General features: G+C 40.5%; 1 protein-coding gene across 3 annotated transcripts in view; it reads right to left on the reverse strand.

Moving 5' to 3' along the window:
* Nucleotides 1-1,858: 1,858 nt before the first annotated feature.
* FBXL17 (F-box and leucine rich repeat protein 17) overlaps nucleotides 1,859-23,410 on the reverse strand; it is a 484,901-nt gene continuing 463,349 nt past the window's right edge. For 2 of the 3 annotated variants that reach the window (XM_026498490.4, XM_026498489.4), the window contains one exon: nucleotides 1,859-4,775. In XM_026498490.4, the coding sequence (XP_026354275.2) occupies nucleotides 4,635-4,775 (141 nt within the window). In that variant the 3' untranslated portion in view covers nucleotides 1,859-4,634. The other variant, XM_048221019.2, reaches the window with a different exon arrangement.

Here is a 23,410-nt window from a genome sequence, read left to right on the forward strand (position 1 = left end):
TAAATGAGATGGTAATACAATAAATTTTCTAGGAGAAAACAAACAAATAAATAAAAATACAAAGAAGCAATACAATCTATGCAAATAGTGTAGATTCAGGTACTAAACCAGGTGAATGGTAGCTGGTGGCTATTAATTTTCAAGAAAACCTTAAAAAAGAAAACAACAAAAACCCCCAAACCCATGAATAGCCAAGGCTGAAAATGACAATTTTCCTTACTGTTTATGTCTTCAATTTGTGTTTTATTTTAGTTCACTATTTGTAAAAGGGTAATTGCTTTTTGGGATTCTGCCTTTATGTGAGATGAACTTTTGATTTGCCTCCCTATTATTCACTGGCCCGAAGTTTTGTGCACATTCTCTAGGCTACAGTGAACAATATAGTCTCCCATATTTTGTTAGTTTCCGAGCTTCTCTAGAGATAGAAGTTTTCACAGGCATCAGAATCAGCCAGGAGGGGTGATTTTCTAAAACACAGATTGTATGGCCTTTGTCACAGCCACTCAATTCTGCTGTTGTAGCATAAAAGCAGCCAAGGACAATACATAAACAAGTGCGTGCAAGATACAAACAAGTTGTATTCCAATAAAACTTTACAAAAATACGCATCAGGCCATGTTTGGCCTGGGGCCATAGTTTCCTGACCCCTGCTCTAGATTGAGGTTCTTACTATGTTCCTGGTCACAAAAGGTTTCTTTTGCTTTCCTGCAGGCACATCTAGTCATTTAAAAGGGTTTAAGAATATTTTACTGAAGAGTTTCAGATGTTACATAGCAGAAAATCTTTTAGGATCTTCATTCTAGCATATGGAAAGAAATAGAAGTCCTGCATTTAAATTTCAACTTGTTGAAAGAATTTAGGGCAAGACTTTCCTAAGTGGAAATGATCTTTCCTACAAGTCTAGTCTCTTGAGTAGCCAATGAAGAGTTTATGGTTAGCCCTTATTTTTCTGTCGAGGCTTTTCCTACCCCCTGCGCCTACAGAACACATACTCATCTGCTTGACTTGGTTACCTCAAACACCCTGAACTTGCCTTGCTGTCTCATTCCCTCAGGCCTTTGCACATATTTTTCCATCTTCCAGGTTGCTCTCTCTTCCCTCCCCACAGTAAGTTTGGTAAATTCCTGCTACTCCTTCAACCCTCATTAAAAGTACCTCTTCTGTGAAGCTCTTCCTTCCCAAAGCTGCTACTGTATCTTATGTGTTCTAATTACACCCATTATTACACCTATTGTACTGCACTGCTATTGCTAGTTTTCAAGAATGTCTCTTTTCTAGGCTAGGAGAAACCTGAGGATGGAGATGAGTTTTATTTATCACTAAATGGCCAGTGCCTGGTACATATTTTTTTCTCAATACATGTATATATTTGTTTTTGAAAAGTTGAATAAATGGCTAAGCAAATGAATGAGTCTTTAGGGAACGGGATTTTATTTTTTTAAAGATTTACTTATTTATTTATTAGACAGAGAGAGACAGCCAGTGAGAGAGGGAACACAAGCAGGGGGAGTGGGAGAGGAAGAAGCAGGCTCCCAGCGGAGGAGCCTGATGTGGGGCTCGATCCGGGAACGCCGGGATCACACCCTGAGCCCAAGGCAGACGCGTAACGACTGAGCCACCCAGGCGCCCCTAGGGAATGGGATTTTAAACAAACCACTTGCTTAAGGTTTTAATCTAATTTCAGTAATCACTGGCCAAATTAGAACCTCCTAAACCCAGGCTTGTTTATTATTCTGGTTAGTCCGACTTACGTAGTCAGTAGTGAAACACACAAGGACACGGACGACTTCGTGCATCACACCCAACCAGCATCAGGGAGGCCATTTGTTGTCTTTAAAATAAAACAAAAGACGCAGTGTTTTGTTTCTCTTTTATTGCAACCCATTGCAAGGTCAAAAGATTCACGGAAATATAGAAACTACAAACTGGGTGAATTTCCTTTATCCACTCAAAAAGACATTAAAGACAAAGGACCAGAATTTTTCACTACAGCAATATATTTCATAGTCTTTATTCTGAAAATACTGTTGACATTTTGGAGAGGATAAAAAGCCCTGCATTAAACGTGTTCACATATATTTATGACATTCTAAGCAAAACAAGAAACTCTATATTGCCCAGAAATCATTGTAAGCCTCATTTCAAAGCATCTAATGAGAACACATTCAACAACCATCACAGGATCACTCAAGGTGATGCTTTTTTTTTTTTTCCTGGTTGTTTTTTTGAGATTAATGCTTTGAGGCTGGATATGATATTTCTACAGATTTCTACAAATATACCGAAGCAGTTTTCCAGGTTATGTTGCATCAGGCTTTCTGGATTAGTCAACATTTTAAAGAATAAGTGCAAGTCGCCCACCCCACCCCACCCCCCAAGCTAAAGCATGTTATAGTGCTGTATTTTAGATTCAAACAATGCAACATTAAAAAAAATCAATTATACACTTCTGAAACCGTTTGATAACCGAACTGTAACACTTTAAAGATTATTACAACTTTGAACTGAAATGGCACCATCTGTATCATCAATGGCTCTCCCTTCTTTTGTCTTTTTTAACTATTTAAAATATAGTGTGACATATATAAAAATTAAACTTTTGCTTATTCACTCAAGCTACTATTACTATACATAGTGTCTTATAAATTAGTTTTGGATTAAAAACCAGTTAAAATATTGTGAATTAAAATATTTTTCAGTGGTGGGGAAATGAATATGAAAACAATACCACTTGATGTGCAAGAACTTTTTTATTAATAATAAACAGGTTTTTTTTCTTACACAAATTTTATCCCTTTCAAATTAAATTAGTAACCTATTTAGTGATGGAAAAAATACCCTTGGTACTTACTAACTAGATTTTCTTAACTGATTGGGATTAAAAGCAAAAAAACATGCCACATCAGAAACATGTTGACATAATCAAAGGAAACCGTGTTTACAAAAGAGGAATCATTATAAATAAGTGAATGGTATTTGAATGTAAAGCTATATTTTGTTTCTTACAGCTAGTATCATTTTAGTCATTTTGGGACTTACTGAAAGTGAAACTCAAACCTTAGTATATCTGTTAAAGACCAAAAAAACAGTTGCGTCCATGTTGGGGAAGAATAAATAGCAAACTCACAAGGCGGGGTTTTGTATCTAGCTCTACTGTGAAAGATAATCACTCTTTAGCTTAAAAAGGCTCCCTGCTGTCTTGATTATAAATCTAGACACAGGAAAGTTTACTTGAGCCTGAGTCCCTACTATGAATTAATTGTGAAGATGTGTGAAATCAAAACATATATTCATTTACTGATAGATATTGTCTTAACTGAAAGCTGGCAATCTTTAAACAAAAAAATGCTTATTTCTGACGAGTGTAAACAGAATCTTAATGAAAAGATTTTCTAATTTTGCCTCTTAACTCATACATTTACCAGCAATAGATCTTTGTAGTAGCACAAGAACTATTCAAAAATAACATGCATATATCCAAAAAACCTGTTCTAAAGCCCAAAGCAAAGCAAAAAAAAAAAAAAGAAGAAGAAGAAGAAGAAATTAATAGAAAGATTGTCTACTTATATCTCACTCATTAATCTTCTATTCACGTGACTACCTCCAAATCTCAGGAATATACTTTCATAATTACCAAAATTAACAAAAATAATTAAATGATCTGTAGGTTTGTTTTGTTTTAAATAACTGCACACTATTAATTACACTGGTGCCTTTAATGTGGATAATGCTAAGGTTAGCTCCAAATATCATTAAAATATACCCGGACCAGTTACTATCCATGAAATAAAAGCTAATACAATGTTAACATAAAACTTAACTAAAATACTCAGGACTCAACAGAACACATTTGCAGAATAATGAATAATTAACTTTTGTGAGCTGTGGCCAGGGGACTTCAGATTGTTGCCTCCATAGAAAAACGTCAGAGAAGGCTTTGTTTTCTCTAGTTCCTACCTCACCTAGAGATCTCAAGTCAGCCCCCTGTGGATGTACTGAGGCAGAGCCACAGTGGATGACATGTTCCCTCAGTGACCTGAGGAAGGCCCCTCTGTCAGGAAACGATCTAGAAAGAAACTGCCCTGGAGTTTGGGTACACATGCACGTGTCCACGTATACGAGGGGGTGTGAGAACATATGTGTGTGTATGTGCCTGAAATTTTGCAAAGTACTGGTTTCCTGGTTTCTAATTAGTGCAACATCACTTCTGGTCTGGTCATCATCAGGAGAAGCGCACAATTCTATCCCATCAAAAGAGAAGGCACATGTCTTCATGTTGCGGCATCTTCAAGAGGCAGTAATTAGAAGCTCAAAATAAAAGACCAATGATTTTTGGTTTTACAGTAAAAAATTTTTTTTCTTTAGAGAAATAAGCTTTTGAACTTAAAAACTAAGGGGTCTGTGGCTTTCGAAATCTTTAATTTTTAAGGAAAAAAAAAAACCCAGCTCACCTGGGAACAAATAGCAGTTGCGCTTATGCTATGCAGTATGCAAACAAGACACAAATATACACACTGGGGTACACCCGTAGACATGAAACAGTTAAAACCTTTCCAAGGGATCACTCATCCCAGATCTCCAATTCCTCTCCACCTGCTGAATGATCCGAGTGGACGTACGCACGAGCAGGGGTGTTAGGAGGAGGCGGCAGACATATTGGGGGTCCAGCCCATCTGATAGGCTCTCTCCAAGGTCCTCTTGCAGTCCTGCAACACGGTGCTGAAGGTGATGTGGGGGTACTGCTGCACCAGCTGCTCCACTGTCACTTCATTGACCTGCAACCACAGAAGAGCCGCCGTCACACACAGGGACCGCTGAAACCACCTGCTGCCCATGTTCTCTGGTGTGCTAATGGTGGCACCAGGAACCCTCACGTCATTCCTTCTCAGCAGCCCGAGAAAGCATTTTACAAGATACGTGTTCCTTTTGTCTGATCTTCCTGATGTCCTACGTACTGGCATTCACCCTTGGGGATTTTTAAAGAAGACATACGATATCAAGAAATCAAATGTGTTTTCTAGAAGCATGAATGATAGTGACTTACTGAGATCTTAACAATGCCCATTGAAAAGCTAGTGCTTGGGAGGAGAGGCAAGCAGTAAGATAGCATTCTTATGTGCCTCTGACTTCATCATCGACCTGACAGCTTTTTCAGGACAAAACTGTAGATTGGTAGAGAAGATCCACAGGATTCCAGATAGAAGTGTTGGGGAAAATGTTTATTTTTCTTTCCTTTAAATGTTAAGGTATTGCAAACTTTAAGTCCCTTTGTGAAAAGGGCTGAAATGTGAGGAATCAATAATTAAAACATACATGGCTGGCAGGTCAGGGATGGCCCCGACAGACCTTAACCATCAAAGATACCACCTTGATTCTTGATTAGACAAGGCAATCAGACAGTCCTAATTAAAACTAACACCTTTACAATTGCTGTGCTGTGAAGGGATTAATTTGTCAATTATTTTTAAGCTGATTGCAGTTCATATCACAGAAGAAGACAGCTTCCTTCATCCTTTAGATAAATAAATGATTAACCTAAGAACCACAACTTTTAGGTAGTTTTATTTAAAACCTTTATCGAACACTTGGGCATTTTCAAATACATCAATATTTCATTTATACTGAGTAAGCTGGTCTAAAAGAAGGTGCTTATAATACACAATTTTGTGCTCCCTCTTCATGTCTGTCCATTATCGAAAAAGATCAGGACCACCAGGAAAAACCTAAAACAACATCAAACCCTTGCTGTTTGCTTTGAAAGCCTGCTTAGAAGTATGATGACCATGACATTCAGTCATCTGCACTTTTCTGAAATAACATGATGTTTCCTGAGTGATTTAGAAAACTATGTTATATATTATCTTTTTTTTAAATTGAGAATTGATATTCCAACATTGCATTGATGATACTTAATCTGTCAGAATACCACTCTATTCAAGACTTGCTTGTATTTAAATCAACTTTCATTCCAAATTCAATCAAACCATGTAGTTCTTTTTTGTGATACAGATACAGCGTACAACATTGTTTTCAAAAACAAGAAGAAAATAATTTTAAATAAAAAGGAAAAACTGATAAACAAATTAGAGTTGAGAATATGAACTGATGGCCCTAAGAGGATTTTTATGCAGTATTTTTAATTTTTTAATTTAAATTTATGCTCTAAGTCTTGCTTGAATTGAGGCAGCTTAGAACAAAACACTGAGAAGGTCAGGCACCATCTAGCCCTGTCTACCTCTCTAGAATTTTTGATATTCCAGTCACTTGACTTAATTTCAGATCATCAAACTGTCCAAGTTTCTTCTGACCTCAGGGTCTTTGCACATGCTATTCTCTTTCCTGGAATACTTTTTAACCCAGTTTCCCCTAAAAACCCCTTCCTTATGCCTACTTGCTAATCATTTTTCAGTTCTTAGCGTCAGTGTCATTTCCCCAGGAAACTTTGATCACTGCCCTATCCTTGCTCCCCTCCCTAAGCTAGGTAAGGTTTCCAGGTTATTTATTCTTTTAACATTGTCCACTTTGCCTTCAAAACACTTATAAAGTTAGTTTATAATTGCTTCATTTAATATCTACTTCTCCTGCTCCAATGTACAACCCATAAGAGCCGGGATCGTTTTTGTATCCCTAAGTCAGGCCTAGTGATTAGTGAATGAATGATAAAATAAATACCAAATGACAAATAAAAAACAGAAACTCAAAGCAAGGCAAAGCCATACACTCAACATACTAATCACAAAGATCAATGATTCCCCAAGGAATTCCTATTTGGCTCAGAAATTCCCTCCTTCAGGAAGTCTTCCCTAAGCAAGCCTATCTCCCAGAGAGGTTGGGTTAGGTACCCCCTTCCCTGTGCACCTGTGGTGGGCACCCTGCATAGTTTTTCTTTTACTTAAGCACTCTAATATTGCAATCATCTCTTTACTTGCCTGTCCCTTCCACCTGAACAGAAGCCTCTGGGGACGAGGGGACTGCCTTTTACCTTTAAGGCTATCAAGCTGTGCACAACGCAGGGAAGAAACATGGCAACTGTGGTTCACATCATGGACTTCAGAGTTAACCAGAAACAGGTCAGAACCCTGGTTTCACTTTATTTCTTCAAGATTTAGTTTCCTCAACTGTACACACAAGATAAAAGTACTTAAGTCATCGGATTGTTATAAGGATTAAGTGTAATGATATGCTTAACATTGTGACTGACTTAAATAGGTCCCCAAATGGTAGCTCTTGTTATTACAGCAGGCACTCAATAAATGGTTATTAAGTGAATGAATTAATTAGCGATATGTTACGGTGACCAATTCTCTATAGTGATGCTCAACATTGTTCAATTTCTGAGATATTTCAGAAATAAGCTCTGATAACATTAGTTGTAGCGTTCAAAATAAAATAATCACAGGGCAAGAAATAACCTTTAAACATACCTCATAGACAAGCAGAGTCCATTATATCTTATTGTTCTCTGGGGGAGATTCCAGAGTTTTCATTAATGAAACAGCCCAGGTTTTAAATATCTATTTTCAGAAAATCCCCTGTTTTCTTTACATGATGTTCCCCATTCTGCTGTTAGGTTACCTTCCTCCCTCCGGCCATCAACAAACCCATTAAGGATTCAGGTCTCATTAAGAAAGAACCGAAGTCATTTGGTCAGAGAGGATGCCCAGAAAATCTACATTTCATTGCAAGTGGCCCAAGCCACTTGGTATTCAAGGAACAACTACCTGAGAACAGATGACGAAAGAATGGAGAAGAGAAGACATTTAAACCCACCCTATGGGGGTGTCTTCTGTGCTGTGTCTTTTCTAATGGACACATGGGCGTGTATAAAGTCCTACACCTAGGGCTGACAGGCAGTTTGTTTTGGAGATTCAATGTTTAAAAACAGAAAATATCTCATGTGATAACTGTTTTGCAGGAAGAGAGATACAATTCACCTTAAGCGAACTTGATACTTGAAGATAAATTTATGAAGTACATCAATGAGGGGATAATTGTTCACTTGGTAAAGTCTTTCATGGTCAGGTTAAGTTATTTTCTCAGCTCCCCCAATGTCTTTTATATATCCTTTGATCTACCAAAATTCAATTTACCCATTTCTGTTGCATTAAGTAAGGTCTACCTGTACCTGGGAATACACAGTGTATTAGCTCTCTGGCTTTCTCACAGGTTATGAGCAAGAATAGACAGTAACTTGGCTTCACGTGGCTGTATGAAAAACAGAACAAGTAATCCTCTGTGGATATAACATGTCTTCTAAGCAATCTTTTTGCTAACTGTGCTCTGTAAATTCTAGAAAACAAAGCAGAGGGGAAAATGCAAATATTCCATTTTAGAGCTTTGTTGGGCAGAAGCTATTCAGGGGAAATACACGTGTTCCCACTAGGGAAGGTTCTATCTTTTACTTATAGTGTCTCCTGGCGATATGGTGTGACAAATTTTATACTAAAGTTATTTTCATTTATTCCTCAGAAGTACAAATTATGCTCACCTCTTTGTATAGAATCCATAAGCACTTTGGTGCCTTAGAGAAAGAGTTCGGTGTAAGACACCAGGAGGGTCCAAATCATTTTAAATCGTTACGCCTACATACACATTTCTGCAGACATTTTGTCATGCACAACTCCACTCGCTAGAATGAAAAGAACCATTCTCTGTTCCAACTCATAAAATGTGTGTAATATAAAAAAGGAACATAGATGAATTTTTTTAAATTTCCCCATGATCCCTGGTTTTCTGTATTCAATTTCTTTTCCTCTTGCTGAAAACTATCAATGGCAACTCCTATCTTACACAGGAGATTTGAAAAATGCAGCCTATCTTCCTAAAGAAATATGCAGTGGTATCATTTGAAGAAATTACTGTGATTAAAGGGAAGAAAGTATGTACCACAGGTTTTTTTTTTTTAAATATAAGAAAGATTGGATTTTATAGTTCTCTCCAAAGACTGCATAACCATAATTTACATTTTCAAACTTATTATAACTCTTTTCAAGGTAGTAGCAATTTGTCTGGTATTTTAATCTATTTTGAGTTAACATCTATTAGCACTTTTTGAAAATGTGAGGTAAATTGCTATGCTAATTAAGGTAAATCACACCATAGTTTCATTCTATTGCTGCTGCTACTATGGAAGGGTGAGGAGAGAACCCTTAGAGCTTCTTAGATTCAGCTGAACTAATTTATCTAGACCATCACACCGCTGTTCCACCCCCTTATCAATACTTTCCCAGAAAGTTCCACCTAAGTGTAAACCCAAGCCTGAACTATCTCCCCAATGATACCTATGGCTCAAAAAATACTATTTCTGATAAAATTTGCTGAAGAAGCCATTTATATTATGTGATTCTTATTTCCGCTTTGCCTTACATTTTAAAATAGGACATATTTCTTCTAAGAGGGAAATATCTGACACCTGAGTATATTAAAATCACACTTATGAATATAATAAAAGACTTAAAATCACTTTTTTCTAAATGGAGAAAGTTTCCCTGAAAAAGTGACCACTACTGAAAATACCAATACCAATAACATGTATTGTATTATTGCTAGACTGTAAGTTCCTTAACAGCAAAGGGTATTTGAGTCATCCCTTTATTTTCAGTCCTATGCACGCTGCCTGCTGTATTCTCACCCCATTAGATTATGAGCTCAAGAGACAGGAGTTTTTGTTGGTTTTGTTCACTGCCGAATCCCTACCACCTATAGATGCCTAGCACCTAGTAACGACTCAATAAATATTTGCTGGCTCAATTAATGTAGTAGTCATTCAATGAATAGGTATTGAGTAAACACAGAAGCACCAATTAGTACTGCACCAGACATTGTGGAGGTAAGCTCACCTTGTTCCCAGACTGTTCCAGCTACAGTGGTAGCAGTCTCTAAAGTCTTGACATTATGGCGGCCCCAGACTCCTTTCGTCCTTTGAAGCTCATACCCAAGGTGATTCTTTGTGCTACTCTCCTTTCCAAGTGACATCATCAGGTGCCTCTTTCCAGATATCCCTGGGGTTTCCAACTATTTTGCACAGGAGACGAAAGGAGCTCATGATGGTGGTTCAGCCGTTTTTGTTGGGTCATGCTGCTGTCAGGCAGTACTCAGGAAATGCCCAAGCTATGCTTCAGTTAAGTGATGGCAGCCTTCCTTCCTGGAGATCAGTGACATACTACACTGGCTGGATAACACTGAGAACGATGTGAATGGTCACAAGATATGAGCTGGTTTCCAAAATTTTGCAAAAACTACATGGTTCAGAAGATTTAATGCTTCTGCTTACAGCATCAGCACCCTGCTCAGCGTGGTGGACCCAGGAGGGCCCCACAGAAGATTCTGAAATTTTGTGACATTTAAGGTCGCTTCTCATGTCACAGTTATCTGGTGGCAGAAAGGGAACTGTGGGCAGATCTCCTGACTCAAAACAATTCTACCTCCTGTAATTTCTTGGGCTTCGGGACTTCTACCTACCTTCACTGCTACCTGGGGGCAAATGGCAGTCTAAGGAGCTTTTTGTTGTTGGTTTTGTCATCATAGTGGGGTTTGGCATTTGTTGCTCCAGACAGCATGAAAGTAATACCGTGACTCAGAGTACAGTCCCAGACAAGGCAAAATTCTTCAACACAAACTGTCCCATGCTGTCGCTGAGAAACACTGTACTCATCAGAATTAGGTACTCGTGCGGCAGGGGATAAGTCAAACACATTTCCACTCTTCAACATGGCTTATACTTTGGCAAAATACTTAAACATAATTTGGTAATTTTTCATCCTAATGACCACTAGAAGCAAAACAGAAGTATGTCCCCATTCCAGTATAGAAGGAAGGCGGAAAATATTCAATGAGCATCTACTATTTTCCAGGCATATAAGCATTAATATTCCTTGTTACAGATGAATGTGGCTCAGAAAGAACTGGTATTTCACACAGGGTCACACAGCTGGCAAATGGGAGTCAGGATTTGAATCCAGGACCCCTAAATACAAATGTTCTCTGCCCTGTGCCATGTTGGCCCAGCACACAGGTAACAGTGATGTGCAGGAAGTGCCAGACTGGGGCCTAGCCCATCACCTGCCCCAGTAAAATGTTCACTGACATGCACTTTTCATCTACATGACGAGATATGATTTCAATTTACATATAAATACATTTCAAAGTCCTTTACAATTTCTTCAAAATGGCTGCTCTGTGGGAATGTAAATTGTAATGGATCTCTCTTGGCCTGGGGAATGTTCTGTTGTGGAGCGTGGTTGTCTGAGACTTTGAAACGTGACAGAGATGTGATGATGCCGCAGGACTAATAAGGGACCCCCTGGCAGGGCACACTGCCCCGTGACATAAACAGGCATCACTTTTTCCCCCAGTCTCTGGCCCATCAAGACATTTTTCTGTGTTCCAGAGGTACAATGACACAGTCCTCTTGGAGCAGAGAAAACGGACAATCACACCAGCCACAGCAAAGCCGGAGAAGTGCTTTCTAGGGAAAGTGCAGGTTGCTGTGGACAGAGGCACCCAGCCTTCTCCAGGAGGGCGGGAAAAGGCTTTCCAAAAGAAGTGATATTTAATTGAACTTTTGAAGGACAAAGAAGCATCAGCCTGTGTACATATGTGTTAAATACACACGTATTACTCAGGGAAGAAAGGAAACCCGTTCATGAGCCAAAAAAACCTCACTAATCTGCCTCTTACTTTGTAAGCTTTGTTAAGGCAATGTTTTTCCAGCTCACCTAGCAAACTCAAGGGTGTAAGCGAAGTAGCTCTTGTCTCACATAGCTCTGTTCTGAGGAGAGGAGGCTGAAGAAAACGGACCCCTCTATCTGCGGGGGGCGGGGGGGAGGTAAGGAGCCCACAGTACATCTGTGAAGGTGCTGCAAAGAGCACACTCAACTCCTCTTTTCTAATTCAGGGCTCTTGCCCTCACACCGGTCTGTCATTCTTTACAGACTCCCTGGGCAATGTCACTCACTGCTAACAGCCCCAGGGGCTGACTCCTGGCGGCCCAGAGGCAGAGTGTTGTCTGTCGGGCAATACGTCTCTGGAATCTGCTTCTCTCTGAGTTTCTTGGCTCTCCGGGAAACTGCTGGGTTATCTGTGAAACCTGGCATTCACAAGGTGTAGCAACAGTCATCGTGGACAATGCATATTCAAATGAGGCCCAACTGCTCTTTAAGCAAGTGCCCACCGGCCCCGAGATGGGCACATATCAAAATGGATAAAATGAGGGTAATGTAAATTCTAGTAATACATCAAATTTGCATGTAAATGAGATGAGTCATCTAAGTGCAGTTTAAAATATTTTAAATAGGATACTAAGAAAAGAATAAAACAGCAGATGATACATCGATTTTCCCGGGACCCTGCACAGCCAACATCATGCACCAGGCTCTCTTCGGGGATTCTATTTCCCTCCCTTTGCAGCAGGACTTCTCACGTCCCTGTTTGAGTGACATGTCACATCTTGCCATTGCTTCCCTACGTTAGAACACAGAGGTCCAGGACACCAAAACTTTGGAGCAACTTTTACACTCTCTCATCTCACCTTTCTCTTCAGCAGCAAGGCTAAGCTTCCCAGAAGTCTGGAGGATACAGCAGTAGCTCGGTAGGCACGAAGAGACTGTGGGCAGAGCCCACAATGAAGAGAAAGGGTCTTCCCCAGACTGGTGAGGGCTGTGAAAATGATTCTAGGTGTGAGCCGAAGCACCTGCTCTTTGTCTCTACAGGCAACTTCACATTCTCTTCCTTCCCTCCGCCTCCCAGTCAAACCAATGTCCGTCTCCACGAACTCCACAGTAACTCATACATAATAAATGTTCAACACGTGTTTATTGACGTGGGATGAGTTAAACCAAGAACACAAACAAGAATACAGTGGATCTCAGCCCAACTGCTCACTAGAACCACCTGGGGATCTTTTAAAAGTCCCGATGCTCAGGACATATCCCAGACTAACCGTATCTGAATCTTGGAGGAGGGGGACCCAGGCACCAGCATTTTTTAAAGCCCCCCTCCCCCGGGGAGATTTCAATGTGCAGCTCAGTTTGAGACCTACTGGTCTAAAGCTTTCAACTGAAGAGCTTGTAGAGGGCACAGGTGACTTCTGCTCTTGGGAATCTGTAGGCAAGGTCTGAAGTAAGATTATTTAAAGATAACAAGTATGCACTTGCCTCCCACGTTGCCCTCTGCATTAAACTGAGTCAGGGCTTCTGGAGAAAAGAAACTGCTGTTCCTACAGCTTATTAGCCCATCTTTTTACAAATACTCATCACTACATGAAACAAAAGTTATGTTTTTTGAATGCGGTAAAAACAGACTGGTTCCCTCTCCTTCAGCATCAGTAATGGAACTCTAGTTGGGCACAGCCAGAGGAGGCCACCTCCTGACCTTCCCAAAAGCTGATGGAAGGGAAGATTCCCTTAAATGCAGTTGTCACCTGGATGTATGCAGTGCTTCCTCAAGGGACCACCCATGAGGTGGGAGGACGGGGCACACATGACTAAGTATCTGATATAATTTTAAGAAGAAAAATTGATTATCTTATTGGAGACTAAAGGCCACCTGCTAAATATGGGAATGAGCTGATTGATTCTAGGCCACCCACAATGCACTACGCTTCATGCACGCACCTCATACTACTGGCCTGAGGCCTTTAAGGATATATTTTTTTATAGAGAGAGGTAAGAAATATTACTCTTGGGTGGCAAAAAACTCATCTAAAAGTCCCAAAGCATACAAAGAGACAGATACTGAGAATGCAATGAACCTGACAGAGGCAGGCTCATAAATTCAGTCAACTTTGTCAAACGCAGTCATTCCATTTCAGAATCTGCAATGATTGGAAGTGCTATGCTCTGTCAATATCACAACAGGCCTGGCTTCATGCTGTCTCTTTTTCATGAAATGTGGGTTGCCTGTTAACACTGGCATTGCTTTCTATTCACTTGAATTAGCACAGTGAGAAAGCAGCAAAGAACCTGGGAGGATGAGGATCACAGAAACGCCTGCAGTGTTAAGTGAGAATCAGGGCTCGCCAACCTGAAGCCTCTAATTAGAGATTAGTGTGACAGGAGTCCAACAACCAGACTGTCAGAGAGAGAAATTAGTGACATTTTCATTCCCTGTTCCACCAAGCAATCTTCTACCAAGAAGGATGTTTCAAGTCAAGTGTAAGCTCTATGTATAGCCTTGCGTAGTCCATTCCAAAGCCACAGACCACTGGCCATGGAATTGACCTATTGCACAAATCTTCACGTTTTTTGGTATAGATTCGATGTGCAGCACATATGAGAACCAAAGCAGACCTGTGTGGGACATCAAGATGGAGAAAGCCACTTGGGGAGTCATCTGCAAAGCTCTAAATGGTTCAGCAGAAGACTGACTATTTGAGAAACACTGGGCCCTAATAAGATAATTAATGTACTCACTAACTGAGCGGTAAGTGCAACGTATTTATAGAACACATCTGGGTGTTTCTAAATTCAACTCTCAAAGTTAAGCTGAAAAACACAGTCGAGAAAGAAGACTCTCAGAACTAAAAACGTCTTTTCTTTTATGCTTAATGGCTTTCTTGATTTTGGTTTTTATTTTCTTACATAAAGCCTAGGGCAGTGGTAATCACCAGTGGACACCTAATGAAAAAATATCTTTCTAAAACGGCGGTTTCCATCAGGTTGAATTGATGGATTTGACCTGTTTCCTAAAACAAATTTATTACCAGCAAAAATGTATTCTGCATAAAAGTGATCTGTAAATCTACAGATGAGAAACCCTGAAAACAAGTGATATTTCTGGTTTTCAGAAGACAGACTCTACATAAATCAGAGCATTTTGGGGTTAGGCTCTGAAGGGCTTGGAGTCCAATCATACAGCAGATGCCTGAAGTCTGTCCATGACTGTCCTGAACCCCAGGGCCTTTTGGCTACACTCAGAATTCCCCAGCTCAGAAACTGGCATTACATGCAAGGTATCATCTTTCTTAGTCATTTATTTCCCTCTGTCCGGACACTTCTTTCTTTTTTAAAAAATGATTTTATTTATTTGACGGAGACAGAGAGAGAGAGCACAAGCAGGGGGAGCAGCAGAGGGAGAGGGAGAAGCAGACTCCCTTGCTGAGTAGGGAGCCCAACACGAGGCTCGATCCCAGGACCCTGGGATCATGACCTGAGACGAAGGCAGATGCCCAACCGACTGAGTCACCCAGGCGCCCCTCCAGACACTTCTTAGAATCTATAAAACTATTAGGAGGAAATGGGACCTAATGTTTTTCAAACTTGCTTGTAGCTGTACAATATTTCTGCAAACCAAAAAAATAAAGAAACCAAATAAGTAAACTCAATAAATGAAGCAACGAAAGTGGGGCTGCCCTGGTTGAAGTTAGGTAAGGACCAGGTCCCCCGCCCACTCTGTCATTCCCAGAGACTCCTCAGAACCTCCTCAGAACCTTGGAGCTACACAGAATGCAGATGAGAAACACAATCCATCCACCCGTCCTCCAGTACATACTTGTTTAGCAACTATCATGTACCAGCCACTGTGGCAGGGTCTGGCAATACAACACAGAAAGAGAAAGCCATGGATCTTATATTCTAATGAGGAGGAGAGAGGGATGGGGACGAGGAAGGTAAGCATTCACCGTCGCAGCAAATAAGTGCTAATGTTTATTGCTTGCGTCATGTAAGGAACTTTTCACACATTCACTCATTTAATCCTCTCCACAGTTTAAGAGAGAGGTGTTATTTTTATTTACACTTCACAGATGAGGGAAGCAGTATGGGAGACGGAGATAGAAAAGCCAGGAGCATGGTGACACTGACGGCAAGAGAGAAGCATTCTCAAGAAGGAGGGCATGGTTACCACGGCGATGCAGCTGCTAGGAGATGAAGCAAATTGTGGACAGAGAAGTGGCCACTGGATGTGGTGACGAGGAAGTCACCAGTGACGCCAGAAAGAGCGGAACCAGGAGAGTGGCGGAAAACAGAACCGCAGAGGTTGAAAGAAGATGTGGGATCAAAGCAACGATCTTTATGTACAAGAAATATACTTTGGAGTGCCATTTCTGACAATTAATTTGCAGTCTTACTGCACTATAATTGCCAGCTTGCTTGTCTGTCTCCCCCAGGAGGCTGCGGGCTCCATGGGGGTAGGAACTGTCTCATTCACTGTTTTTTCTGACCTGTCACCTACCACAATGACTGGACACAGTAAGCGACTCAACGGATAGCTCTTGAATAAACGGATAAAATAGATGATAAAAATTGGGGCAGGGGAGGGAGTTTAGGTTTCTTCTTGAAAAACTACTGCCAAACAAAATTTTCCCTGCAAACCTGCTACTGAATGGCCGGGCCTCTTGTGCAGGCTGAGCCAGGTTTCTTCCCGAGGGGCAGTCGTCCCTCAGTCTCCTGAGCCACTGCAAGCTGTCCTGGCTTCTACTTTGTGGAATCAGGTGCTTAGGAGTTCTGGGATCTAATCTGAGCCCTGTTAAGAAATTGTTGTTACCTTTCCTATTTCTAAATTAGAAAAATATGATCCTGCAACCTAATTCTTTCATATAATTACTTAAGCCAAATCAAAGTTCCAAGGAGATTATTTACTGCAAAGCAATGACGCTCCTGGGGGCCTTCAGGCAAGCTCCAACATAACATTCTATTCACCCTACAGCATCTGGGGAACAGCAGACCCTCTCCTTCCTCCTTTCTAAAAAAAAAAAAGAAAATTTCACTATACATCAATCCTGTAACAGAAGTGAACGAAACATAAGCAGTTGCTCACAGCACCTTCCCTGAAAGGGTTCCAGGGGAGATGTTGATTTTCCTGAAGAAGCAAACCAAGCAAGTCCGGCCTGGACACTGCGTGGCCATCTACCTTGGCAAGCCTTTACTCTGTTCACAAGAAAGGACTGCGACTTGCTGGTCTCTGAATTTCTTCTTCCTTTATAAGTATAATCGTTATTTAATGGGTTTTATGTATGAAAAAAATAGCTTCTATTTGTTCCTAAGAACTGCTTAGTCTTGGGGCCTAGTTTTTCTTTGTAAGATATTAGCATGTGAATTGATATTCATGGCTACGGTCTTATGAACCAGGTAGTTCATGTCATGGTTAAATATCACGTACAAGGCTCCAGACAGATATGTGTGTGTGTGTGTGTGTGTGTGTGTGTGTGTGTGTGTGTGTATGTATATATATATATATATACATATATGAATAAGTAATAACAGTAGTAGTAGTTGACATTTACTGAGGGCTTACAGTGTGCGTGACATTGGGCTCAGCACTCTGTTGCAATATCTCATTCAATCTCCGAACAACCTTATGGAGTAAATCAGATGGTGAAACTGAGGCTTTTAGAGATTAAGCTGTCCCAAATCCCACAGATAGTAAAACGAAGGAAGCAGAATTTGAAAACCCAGCAGTCTGACACCAGTGCTCACCAGTTTAACCTCTGCCATAAAGCTCCATGTTGTGTTTCTTGGCTTAATACTTAAATACAAGGAAGGCCTTTCAGGTGAATAGGACTGCAAGAAGAGGAGATGGAACGTTTGGCTACTGTGAGGTTGTGAGGTAACCTCTGAATTTCAGCTGATGTGTTTTTCTGTTTCAATTACCAAGAATAATCAGGAGAGGGTTGTAAAAATGTGTTTTAAAGTGTTCCTATGTGAAAATCACCTGGAGAAACTGTTTTATCAGCAAAAGGAACAAGATGCTGATCCTTCAAGTGAAGGACTGAGGTTCAGATTTTCAAGCCCCAGCCATGCTCTCTCACCATTTTTCATCTTCCCTCTTGCGATGAGCATACGACGGTGGGCTGTCCAGGTAATGGTTATGTTGCCCAGACCCAGGATGGCACAATCGAACACAGTCAACACCACTCCTGCCTTATTAGGAGAGAATGTTTTGTTTTGTTTTTTCACTTTATTTTCTTTGATAAGGCATAAATTTTCAATTTTCAATTTTGGCTATGGGCAACCTGGATAGAGCTGTGCATGCGTTGCAGGGGAGAGGAGAGTCCCTGCAGGTACACACTTTGTTTCATGGCTGAATTGCTACCAAAACAGTCCTGGACACAGGGCCCCACAAATTATTTTTCCTTTAAACTGATTTTTCCAGTTAGTTCTGTATATTAGTTACAGAGTCCTATATTATTTTCCCCATAGGGCTTTCCTGCTCCTGATTCCTAAACAAGCTGATAAAAACTCCATTTTCTCCACAGAAATATTTAGGTGGTTGAGGCTTTCTCTTACCATAATTACTTCCTGAAAAATGCAGTGGTCAATTTTTCCCTGAATATTTTTACATTAAATTGGGCACACAAAAGTTGGCCCTTGATATTTTAAGGTTGTAGATTTCTGGCTTTAAAGAGATGACTGGTTTCTATTACTTGCTTTCTGTGTTGGCTTCTCATTGATTTGATTAAATCTCTCTACCATTTAAATGAGGAACTCTGTGTGAACACAAGAATTGCTTATGACCTGAAGAAATCATTTCTTATTGAAAGAAATCATCTATTTCACTCCTCAACTAAGTACTTCAGGAATTGGAGCAGGTGAGGAGAAAGGTCTCAGCAATGGCAGTTTGATGAGAAATGAATTAATTCGATTACTTCCATGGTGTGGATCAATAATAGTCAGCCTCACAGAGGCCCCTGGCCTGAAGGCAGCTGGATAATCAATGGGATCACACAGAGGCCTCTCCTCCCCCAGCAGCCTCTCTGATCTTTTCTGGGCGGACTCTTCACGCCTGTGTAATTCTAATTTATGTCAACTAGAAATCAAAGAAATTCCAAGAGGCTTTGGTCATAGGACATTGGGGTGGACCTTTCAAAATCTATTTATGTCTATTCCTTAAGTACTGTGGCCCCCACGACCCTCCTGGCACCTCTAGAGGCTGGGGAGAAAGAGGCTCCGGACAGAAGCTACCTGCTCCCGGCAGAGGCAGAGAAGTGGCGTTAGGTAAATCGAGGTATACTTTGTGCTTCCTGTCTACAACTCTGCAGGGACATAAGAACAAATAAGCATTTTAAGCGAAATGCTTTGGCAAGAATGGCTCCCTCAATAACGCTCTTTAATGATACCCCAGACGCTGGCATTTTCAAATCAAATGAACAGTGTATAAAATTAGTTCTGCATGAAGTTAAAAAAAAAGAGAGAGAGAGTGAAAGGGAGCTTTTAAAAGCTCCAGCATTTCTCCATCCAACTGCTTTTCACAAGGGTTTGGCATTTGAGAATTGCTACATTTATGATGTTATTCGCTGCTCATAATTCAGGCCCTCTGTATCCAAACTTCTGTATTAACACACACTGCAGAGGTTCCCACCACGACATTTTATCACCGAGGTTTTCCACACCAGTCAGGCTGCCTCTGGCGAGGTCTGGTTTCTCAGCCAGTGCCACGCCACTGGGCTCCCTCCCTTCTCATCAACCCTGTTACCCCAAACATTTTTCATTAACCTTCAACATTGCATTTCCATTTGCCCTACAGCTTTCCCATGATTTTTTTTTTTTTGTCCTTTTCAGTTTTGTTCTCCATCCAAACTGCCTTGTAAGAAATGAGGAAAATATTATATTATTAGAAGAAACAGATCTATATGGAATCTAGAGTTCTATAGATTATTCTGTTCTGAAGCTGTGAAAATGATTTCTATGACCAAAGCCATCGACTGTCTATAATCGTGGAAAGCAGAGTAAACATATCGCTCTTATTAGAGTCCCGTTGGTTATACAAGCAGTTTTAACTAAATCACCAAATAAATGCGTGTTAAGTTGATAGGTGATTTCGGGTCAACTCTAATTCCCAAGGTCAAGTAAGCCTTTGAACAGTCTTTAAGAATATAAGTTCACCCCAATTCATCAAAGCCGTCTCACACAGCGTTTTCTTCTCTTGGTTCTTACAATGCACTAAAGTTTAGGAGATTAAGTGGCGTAGGCTTTATAACTCAAAATAATGCCTCTAACATGCTTATCCATCCAGCAATCAGAACAGCTACTCAAACACCGGCTTCTTAATGCACTTCCTAATTTTACAAGTGCTCAGGGAATGCTGCATTTGAGGAATGGCTGCAGGACTCCTCCCTGGGAGTCACCAATATTGCAGCCAAACATACTCACTGCAGTTTAGCTTAGATGTTGTCTGACAACCTGAGCATACGTTGCTGTCATTGCAAAGAATACATTTAATGTTTCTCACCTGTTCTTTGTTTACCAAATGAGGGACAGAAAGAAGAGACAGAGGAAAACACCTTTTCCTACAACAAATGCATTTTGTTATTCTTTCAATTCCTCAAAAGCCCAAGTGAGGAAAAAAGATCAAGCTTGGTAAAATGCAGCTTCCAAATTAAATATAAGGGGCCCCAAATGAAACTGGCTGCGTGTGAAAGAAAATATTACTAGCCTTGATTATTTCACAGAACCACAGGATCACAGAACTCAAGCCCTGGGACACAAAGATGTTACAGACCCCATCTCTCCCCAGAGCAGGATCCCAGGGACAACATTCCTGACAAAGGGTTAATTGCGGAGACCATCAAGGTCTCTTGCCTCTCCTTTGCTCCAGTTGGTGTGCAGAAAGGCAAAGAACTCAAGTTGGCGAGTTGTAGATGGTAAGCACAATTGGTTAAGGTATAGAGAGAAGCCCGATAGACCCAAACAAGTTTTGTTCTTCAATTATCGGTTGGCATAGATGATCACATTGAGATAGATAATGGGGTCTTCGTCTCCATATCCTGATCATGATTTCTCCGTGTTTTCTATTTCAATTCTTATTTTTCTCCATTATTATTACTTTCTTTTTGTTTCCTCGCCGATTCGAACTGTCTTATTTTCAACTCAGCCTTTTCTCCCACTGCAAATCTTTCTTCATCTCTATGCCTAGGTCTGTAAGTTGATTCCAAATACAGAGTGTCCCATAGAGGTACTAGTTTTCCTTTGTCGAGTGTGTAGAAAATGTAATTACTGACATCTTAGTACAGATAATAATAATAATCTTAATTTTAAATTTAACTGAAGAAAAAGTAAAAGGGCAATGTCTTCTCTAATCTCAGTCTGTATTTTCTCTTTGATTTCTTTTCAAAATCGGATAGCAGGCAGTACAATTTTTTTTCCTCATTTGGAAATTTCAAATATCAAAACACAGGTTAATATGACATTGATGATAAGAATAATCAGCGCACTGAGTATTTTACATACAACAAACATGATTGTTCTAAGAGCTTGGTATATGTTCACTTATTTAAATGCTCACAACAACTCTATAAGATAGGTACTATTATTATTTTCATTTTACAAACGAGGAAACAGAGGCACTGAGTAAGTAACTGCCCAAGATGATACCACAGACAGCAGAGTCCAGATTTGAACCCAAACTCTGGCCTCTAAGTTCAAGCCCTCAACTATTTTAACCTCTTTGCTACTCAAGTCTTTCTGAGTCTTGATAAAAATTTAAAATCTGGAGATAGATTGCACAACACAAATTCTGAAAGCTGAGTAGCTACTTTAGATTTCCATCCAACTAAATCAACAAACAGGCTATTATGTGCAAGGCTTTACTTGCACTTTGTGGGTGGTTTGGAAACTTCTTCCGTCCTCACAGAGACTCTCGTGTCTGGCTCTGAGCAGCCGTAAGCCTAAGGACGCCAGGCTGCAAGGCCGGACCCAGCATCCCCCGGGCCAGGCACACCACAGCAGACTATGGGCAGACAGGGTGGTGCGAGAGCCAGCAGCTCTCAGAGCAGCTCATGGTTGGAGAAAGGATTCAGAGGCCTCCTGAGGAAAGGACTAACGTTCTCTCAGGGATACCGCTAATCAGAACAGCCTCCCCATCTCATTTTGGAGTAATTTGCATTTGGGTAGAAAAGGATCTATTCCTTAACTTAAAATAAGCAAAATGCTGGTCAGCAAATATGTCTGGAATAATCTCCTGCAATAACTGGAACATAAACTTCTACAATTCATCTCTGAAGGTGGAGCTGACCTCAACAAATCTAAAGAGTGTGGACTAGAAATATGGTAATTTCCAAGAATGCTTGTGGATACACAGATACATTTTGAACGCATACATTTGTTGTCCTTGGTTAGGAGTACCAGGTAGCAGTTTCTTCTAGCAGACACAGGGCAAAGCTGTTGTCGTTGTTTAGCGTTTCTAGAATACTCTGTCTACTGTAGACTCTTTAACTTGTTTTAAAAAGAAGCTTTTTTTTAAAAGATTTTATTTTTAAGTAAACTCTACACTCAACATGGGGTTCAAACTCATGACCCCAAGATCAAGAGTCACATGCTCCACTGACTGAGTCAGCCAGAGGCCTCTACAAGAAGTCATTTTAAAGTGACAGGGTTAGTAGCAGCATCAGGTTAGTTAGTAGTGAAATTTGAGGGAGACTTGCAACCCCTGGGTCTCAGTGTTGTTGCTTAGTAACAAAGTCAGTCAGCTTTTAAGACTGGGCTAAGAATATATAGTAAATTCTCTCTAAACATAACTAACTGGCAAAGGCCTAGTAAAAGTTGGGATTTTAAAGCATTTGGAGACAAGAACTAGGTCAATTAACAAAAATGACATAGCACACAAAGGATTTGGGCCATTCTCCTATTTGCCCCCAAAAATGCTACATTTAGAAAATGCATGTCCTTGGAGAGACATATATATTTAGTTTCACTCTCTTTTGCTAGATTTGTCCCTAATCACCATTTGCAAAAGTAGCACACATGTGTAAATTATTTTAAGATTCTAGCAAGTTCTGAGGCAGTATCTGAGGTGGCTCTTTCCCAAGCAATCAGTTCCTGTGCCTGGAGACTGCACCCAGGGTGTACCACAAGCACTGGACCCATACTCCAAAGCCCTGGGGTCAGATCTCGGATAAGTGGCCTCTGGCCAGTGCCTGGTCTTTCTGAGCCTCCTTTTTCTCCCCCTCACAGTGCAGATAACCACTTCTTAGATTTATAGAAGAGACATGGAATTAACAAGGGGGAAGGCACCTCTATAGTGGCTGGTGATCAATACAGATTTTTATCATTTTTCTTCTCAGTCTTCAAAGGGCCCCATATTAAATGTGGCACAATTTCCCAAACTCACACCCACATCTCCTGGCCAGCTCCACACACCTTCAGTGGGACCTCTGGGACGATTTTTCATCATGTGCTAAAAGTGGCATCTTGAGTGTGGAAAGGCACAAATTCCCACATAATATCCCCTCACTGGCCCTTTGTTGCCCCCAGATGGCTAGAATACATAGATGTTGAACACTGAAATCACACACTTCAAATTGCGAAAAACCAATTTGGCACCGTTCTTTCCACCTTACTGTTACAGGAAACTTGGAACCCAGAAAAGAATTTTACTGTTAGACCCTGCACATTGCTGTGTGCCATGCAAACATTTTTAATTTTGGTTCATGGACTTAAGGAGGGGAGGCCAAAATCTAATTTGACTGTGTGTATGA

Source organism: Ursus arctos, unplaced genomic scaffold, assembly GCF_023065955.2.
Source record: "Ursus arctos isolate Adak ecotype North America unplaced genomic scaffold, UrsArc2.0 scaffold_5, whole genome shotgun sequence".
NCBI classification, from domain to species: Eukaryota; Metazoa; Chordata; class Mammalia; order Carnivora; family Ursidae; genus Ursus; species Ursus arctos.